The 7,571-nt window shown below is 42.6% G+C and overlaps 1 protein-coding gene across 6 annotated transcripts in view; it reads left to right on the forward strand.

Moving 5' to 3' along the window:
- The window catches only part of MPPED2 (metallophosphoesterase domain containing 2), a 168,529-nt gene extending 162,311 nt beyond the window's left edge, over positions 1 to 6,218 (forward strand). For all 6 annotated transcript variants that reach the window (XM_066363988.1, XM_066363978.1, XM_066363998.1 and 3 more), the window contains exons 6-7: positions 3,019 to 3,132; positions 5,744 to 6,218. In XM_066363988.1, the coding sequence (XP_066220085.1) occupies positions 3,019 to 3,132; positions 5,744 to 5,862 (233 nt within the window). In that variant the 3' untranslated portion in view covers positions 5,863 to 6,218. The remainder of the gene's footprint in view (positions 1 to 3,018; positions 3,133 to 5,743) is intronic.
- Positions 6,219 to 7,571: the final 1,353 nt, after the last annotated feature.

The following is a 7,571-nucleotide window of genomic DNA, read 5'->3' on the forward strand; positions in this document are numbered from 1 at the left end:
TATTTTCCATATCACAGTCTAACCCAGGAGATCTTTAAAGTTTAGTAGTTGTGCTGATTATATGAGAAAAGAATCCTTTTTTGTTTTGTTTTAGCTAAGGTGTTAAATAAGGACTTACCTGTATTTTCCCATGTATAAGATACATAAAGTTAATGAAGTCAAGTTTTATTCATCATAAAATTCATACAATTCCTCATCACTGTCAAAACTCCCATTCATTAGCTTGTCCTCATCTGTGTCTGATGACGAATCCCTGTCTTCAGATATGGCCTCGTCCTCAGTTCCACCTATGGCATTTGAAATGCCACAACCACTGTATCAGATGCAGTTTTTAACCCCCAAATTTTTCGAAAGAAGATGCATCTTATTCATGGGGAAATACGGTAGGTTGAATGTTACTTAACCAGACTCATCCTGTAGAGATGCTGAGCCTGCATCCAGGTGTGGATTGCCAGTATGCTTCCAGGCTACCTGTAGTTACCCAGAATATGGGTAAAACGATTATTTGACTTACATAATAATCTCCTGATTATTCACGAATCTGTTAGCTGTTTGGCTTAGCCACAAAGCACTTTCCAAACATCACGACCATCGTGATCCCCCATGATAGCTCTGCCAGGACCCCCCCGTCCCCCTTGTCAGACTAAGGTGTGCTCAGGACATTCAGATGTCTCCCTTCTAGTAGGAGATGTCATTCTGCCCCACCCCACCCCACCCCCTCTATAAGTTGTGGTAAAAAACACATACCTTGAAATCTACCCTCTTAACAAATTTTTAAGTGGACTAGAAAAGTTTTCTCGATCACCTTGATTTTGAGAAAGGGACAAAACAATACAAAAATAGATGATTTTTATACTTTTTTTTCCCCCTGTGATTAGGGTTGATCGTGACACTTTCTTTCTCCTTGAGCCTGAAAAATAAAAAAACCTAAGGTGCATGTCCTCGTGTGAATTTCATCCTTGCAGCTGCTTCCCCTCCGTGCCATTCGGTGCTGCCTTCCTGCCCTCACAGGGAGATAGATGCTCTCTGGGTCACAAAGAAACAACAGATGACCAGAGCATGAGCATGAGCTCTGGTGGCACATTTTAAAGCTCGGGGCGACCAAGGGAAGGGGAGCCAGGTCTGTTGTAGACAGAGAGACTGTGGGTTTGCACAAGATCAGCACTCCTGGTGTGTTCAGTGCTTCGGAATCACCACCCCCGTGCTTTCCCCCCTGCCCCATAACACCCCATCCCGTACTTTAAAAGACTGTACTTATCCACAGTCTTTATGAAGTCACAATTCATTTCCTTATTTTGCAATCATTAGAGACGAACTAAGTCATTAAGTTGCTAGTGGAATGCTCTGATCAGCACAGCTAGCCAGTGAGAGCCTCGGGGAGAGAGCATCCCAGCCAACGGGGTGCTTTTCTGCCCAGTCTGGTGGGTGCAGGCATGATTCCTTACAGGGTGTGTACTGTAAGGGACTTGGACAGCCTCGGCATAAAGCATCTACATGCCTGAAGTATTATTTGGAATATAACTTTGAGCAGATCGATTGATCCACAGACTTCATCAAGTCATTATTATTTTTTGGTAGAAAAGTAAGTGGTCATGATGATAAGTCTGAATTCTAGCCTTGGAAGAATTCAGACATCCTCACGAGGGAGGCTACCCTCTCTCCATGTGGTAAAGATGATGTGTCCAGAGAGTGGTGGGCATAGAGCAGTGTAAGATCTGGGGTTCCAAAGTAAAAGCTCAGGCAGAGTTTGCATAAGGTAAAGCTAAACCTCGGGACAGTGATTGAATGAGATTCTTACGCAAATATTGGATTGGAGGGTGGGAGTCAGGGTGGGGATTGACTTTGAAGTTTCTCCTGCCGAGAGGGGGAGCCATCCCACTTCGCTATTGTGCTGTGAGCAGGATGCTTTCTCTAGGCATTGCCTGTGAAATGAGATATTTCCCCCCTTCAAGAAAAACACATCCAGAGGGAATAGGGAATATGCCAATTACTGGGGACTAAGGATTTTTCCCTCTAATTTACAAAGTTTTGAAATCCCTGGTTGGATTTTTACAGGTTGCCCACTTTCATCTGATGTTCTTGCCAGACTCTCCGGCCATTCCCCACTCTCCAGCTAACACGCCTTCACAGAGATGTCCAATCTTCCTTCCTCCGGTCTCTCCAACACATAGAATAAACTTGTCTGTCCCTTTCAGTCTGATCGTTTCTAAATAGTAGCAATCCCCTAATGGAACTGTGGAATGGATTCCCAATGATGATGGCTTAGCCTTTCGTCCCACCTGCCTTCTTTACACCCCATCCCGCAGAGGCACTTGGACCGTAATCATTCAGATAACTGACTTTTGCTATAATTGATGTCAGTTTTTATGGATTTTCTGCATTAAGTGTAGAACTAAGTGGCTTTTACACAAAGGTAGTCAATTAGCCCCAGCTTTCTGCCTGCCACCACGAGGTCACCGTTGTTGCCTATCGCTAGGGAAGAGACTGGAGGAGGAACCTGGCGTCCCCAAGCTTCGGTCTTCAGGAACTTCCAAGGGTTAAAAGTTGACGTATTTAGAGAGCAGGGTGCTTGCGGCCAGTTTGCAGGCAGCTCCTCTCAGCTTGTCTTCTCCGAATTATCTTGGTAGTCAACCCTGTCCATGTAATAAAAATGGAAAGTAACTGAGTTGGGAGAGAAAGAGATATTAGGCGACTGCCGGGAATAAATGTCATTGGGCCCATGAAGAAGATTTGAAACCTGTGGCTGAATAAATCAAACCCCCTACAGAAAGGAAAAAAAAAAAGTTAATTAACAGGAAGAAAAAAAAAGGAAACCAAAAAAAAAATTATTTTCAAGAACCTAAAGAAGACAAAGTGATGAGTGAAAAGTTCTTTAAAAGCCATTGTGAGCATTAATGGAGAGGCTAGGATTACAGATAACGTAATAAACCTTCTGTGAGTTATGGCTTCCTGAAAGTCTAAATGAAACCTTACCTGAAGAAAGAAAATTAAGAGTATTGATTGCGTTTTGCCCCGTAGGGTTTCGAGACTGGGTTCCAAAGGAGCTTCAAAGAGTGGGCTGCGTGGAGCTTTTAAACACGGTCCAGAGACGAGTCCGACCCAAGCTCCACGTGTTTGGTGGAATTCATGAAGGTAAGACCAGAAGAAAAGAGCTCATGCCATGTTGGTCTCATTGGGCACCTAAGTTACACTGTGAGTAACTGGAGCAGTAGTTTTCACACTCATCCTACCGGTGCAAACCTTTCATCAGATGAAATGTTAGGAGAAACACCTGCACATAAAGCCGATAAATATTTTATTTGGAGCTGCTCTATTTTAAATAGAGTAGAGAGTAGGAACTAGGTCTGGCAGACCTTATAGAAAACTTGGCCCACCCCCTGGCAACTTCTGGAATTTCAGGGCTCTGGTGAGGAATGTTTGATCATTTCTGCTGTAGAACAGGCATGAATTAATAAAGGACAAATTTTCTCTTCAAGAGTGTTAGAAGAAATGGCCTGGGTATTAGACTAAATAACTCCTGTAGCCTCTAAGCATTGTGTTTCATAGAGAATGGACACAGAGACCCAGGAAGACAAGACGAGCTTCAGAAACTAGCCCTGGGCACGCAGTCAAAGCTGTAGAGCAGAGGTGCCAGGAGCCTGCCCGTTTGCGGGTCGACCTGTTCTTACTAAACGTCAGAAAACCGTTTCAGACTTCTCAGAAATCATCGGGGCTCTTAGCTCCGGCTGAGGTTAAACAGAATAATTAAATCCTCCCGTAAGTGGGAACTGGTCCAGTTGCCGTTTTCTGCCTTTCAGAGCAAGCTGGAATCAAGTTCACAGAACCTAAAAGCCTCCCTTCACAGAACCTAAAAGGAAACTTTGGGGTTCTAGGTTTTGTCTGTCCTCCCTTTGGCAAACCAGGGGGAGCCGGGCCTCCGGACAGACCCAGAGCCCTCTCTCGGCGGGTCTTCCGTTTTCTGGCCCTGCCGGGCTCTCCCATTGCACACGTGTGTGCAGTGGATGTGCGTATGTAGGCAGCGTCCATATTCTCTCCACCCCCTGTTTATGGTGATTCTCTAAAGTTATTTTTGAATCTGCATTTGAGGTATTTAGGTCTATGTACCCGATGAAGAAGAAAAAACAAACAAACAAACAAGCTTGCTTTTCAGATCCCACAAATCCAGTGGCTTCCTCGTGTATGCAGGTAATAAAGAGTATATTGAAAGTCATCCTGCTGAGTCCAGAAAAAATAAGTGAGCGCCAAATGCAGGCACCCGCCGAGTGGATGGAAGGCGGGTGCCCGCCGGAGCGTGGATGTCGCCCTGCCCTGAGAAGGAGGGCGCTTCCCTAAGGCATGCTGCGTGACGTGGGCAGGAAGGGTTGGCGCTCACATCTAAACAGCCTTTCCGGGGCAGCTATCTGGTTTGCATTCCTGCAGCATGCCTATGGGTTTGCATTTCATCTTTTTTTTTTTTTTAAATCATTAATTAGCTTTAAACTAGCCAGACAATTGGGGAATTCCACTGAAGTCCCAAAATAATAAACTTGCTTAAAAGGGAAGAGATCATATTCAAATAAACTTGTCTCGATTTTATTCGCTTAAGACAGCTGAAGAGGGCAGAGAGAGGGCAAATACCAGCCTCCTGATGGAGAGAGATAACAAGACTTCATGACCCCAGAACCAAACAGTGCACATTTTAAATGCTTCTTTTCTTTTCTTAAGAGATTTTTCCATTGACCCTCATTAAGTTCTCCACAGGCTTACTTGGAGAAATTTTAGCAATTTGGAAGGGGGTGGGAGGACCTTATCTGTTATTTCTGTAAGTCCTGATAATTTTATTTTTACACGAGCATATTTTTCTGTGCCAGTGGGCCTGGATACCCACATAGAATTACAAACTTAATTGCAGAGGCTAAAAGGCAAATAAGGAAATGTGTACGTTTGCAAATGTGGTGAAGATTTCAACATATTAGAAATTATAAAAGGATCATACACACCAGAGACCCACATCATACACCCTTAGCTTTCCTTCAATAGGTCACAAGGGATTTATTCCGAGTATGGAAGTGGTTTTACTTGATCCAGGGTCCCGGTAAGCTTAGGAAGCAGTGTCCGATGTCGATGTTTCTCCAGATCACTTGGACATTTGATTACTTGACACTTTTGAATGAAATGGAATTCATCATCAAGACCACACAATTCAAGTACAATAAGGTCACTTATTATCTTTCATTGAGGCAGGTTAGATATTATTTTATTCAGAAGGAAGTCAAGCATCCTCCTCTTCCACCTCTCGATGCAACACTCCTTTCTTCTTCATTCATCTGGAAGTCTATTTGGGGTCTGAATGTGTATGTCCCTGACTTTATGTTACTCATTCTGTCCCCCCTAGAACTCAATACTGAACACCAGGCTTTGAAATGAAAATCATATTTTAAAGAGACAGGAAAAAAAATTTTTTTTTTATATTCTCACTAGTAAAAGACATTTTACATTTCCCTGACAGATCTAGTATTTAAATAAGGAAAAAAAGAATCACTTTTTTCTTTGAAGTAGAGGCTTCTCACTTTAAAGAAAGTAGAATAAAACCAAGAGGCTGATTCTGAACGCTGTTATATCTGGGGAAGCTTTCCTGAATTTCATCTCACTTACCCGCTGGCCAAGATTTTTGTTCGGTTTGGTTTTCCTCACCTGAGGGCCCTGCATGGAGTCACTCTTTATTTGTATATGTTTTGGTGAGTGTGACACTCTCTCCCCACAGGTTACGGCATTATGACCGACGGTTACACAACGTACATCAATGCCTCAACGTGTACTGTCAGCTTTCAACCGACCAACCCTCCAATCATATTTGACCTTCCAAACCCACAGGGTTCCTGAAGCTGCGAAGGCCCACCTGGAATGTGAGGGAAGGTTTATAAACTGCCATCTTTTTTCTAATTATCAATTTACACTCTCTTACTTCTTTCCAAATCCTGTGAGTTCTTTTTGTAAATTGCTGGGACAACAGAAAAAAAAAAAAAAAGAAAATGATGCTAGAGGTTGTGCTTCTTTAGTATTATTATTATTTTTTAAATGGGGTTATCCATTTGAAATCAGAGGAGCATTGTGAATTTGTAAAATGACTTCTGTTTCCTCAAAGGCCACGCCGTTGTAAATTGTTAGTGTTCGCCAAAGGACAGCCAAGCTTTCTTTTTAAAAGGTGATAAAAGTCTTATTTTAATATGCTTTAAGCTGGAAGAAAAAGGAAAAAAAAAAAAGAGAGAGAGAAACAGGCAGGCAGTGTTTTAAAAACCAACCGGATTTGCACAACTGTTGAAGAGTATTGTTTGAACGATGTTATTTTTTTTTTTTGATGTTTTGTTGTTGTTGTTTTCTTGGTAGTGCTTCTTTTTTTGCAGATGGGGGCCTGGATTTATAGTCATATTTTCAACAAGAGTCGGCGTGGAAAACGACTTCCCTCCACTCTCTCGCTAGAAAGAAAGTTGTGTCGAGGGGAGAAGACAGCCCTCGTTTAAAGGATGGCTTAGCTAGTGAGATCCACGCTGTGGTTAGACAAGTTCTCATTGTTTGTTTGTTTCTTTTAAATTATTTTAGCTTTAAAAATATGGAAATGGAATCTGTTAAGAGGAGGTGTTTCATGCAGTAAAGAAAAAAAAATGAGTGTGCTGACTCCTGTTTAATATGGGTTTATATATATAAGTATTTTTTTTGTGTGTATGATGATTAAGTTAGGAGTTTAATATTGCCAAGGATGGTAGAGCTGCAAAGGGGCGCTGTATAGCAGGGCATCAGAAGTCCGAAGGAGCTCACACATTCTCTCAGCACTCAAGGTCTTAAAGAGCTTGAGCTAAATCTAGGTACAGTTACAGGCCTGTATAGACTTAAGGGGATGCAATGGAAGCTAAAGAAAATGAAGCTTAGTTGTCCTTTATATTTAAATACCCTGAATTGTCTTCTTACTTCCTGTCCCTCCCCACCCCCCACCCCCGTTTTGCACTGTGTGTCGATGCAATCTTCGCTAGCACAAATTATTGTCGCTAATAGTCATTCCTGTTTTTCCCACTGTAAATGCTGTTGAGCTTTATTCTATTTTATGTTACCTTGTTATTGACATTTAGGAAAGCAGCTGTTTCTTTAAATTTATTGTGATATTCTATATCTAGCGGCCTTTATATGCAAATAAAATTGCAAGATTTTTAAATCCCGGTTGTTTGGAGGGTTGACTGGTGGGAGGATGGTGACTGAGCCCTGGGGAAGGGCGGGGCCAGGGGGGGGGCACAGATTTATTCATATGCAATATCAGTACTCCCTTTCAAAAGAATTAGAATAAGTGACTTTTTCCCCCCTAATTTTCAATAAATTTTTATTACCCACCATTCACGGGCTGGCAGGTGGATCGATAAGGCACTCAGGGTCCTCTTTCCTTCCATCACACCATCATCTATCTTGCCATAGATTTCAGAGGCTGAAGATTTCTGTGTGGCCATTGCCATTGCTATCAGAACAGAGTGACTGTGCAGTGGAGGCTGGAGGCTCTATTGGGCATGTGTGGGGTCGTGAGACAGCGAACCACTGGGTAATAGAGT

This window comes from Saccopteryx leptura, chromosome 1 (genome assembly GCF_036850995.1).
Source record: "Saccopteryx leptura isolate mSacLep1 chromosome 1, mSacLep1_pri_phased_curated, whole genome shotgun sequence".
NCBI lineage: Eukaryota > Metazoa > Chordata > Mammalia > Chiroptera > Emballonuridae > Saccopteryx > Saccopteryx leptura.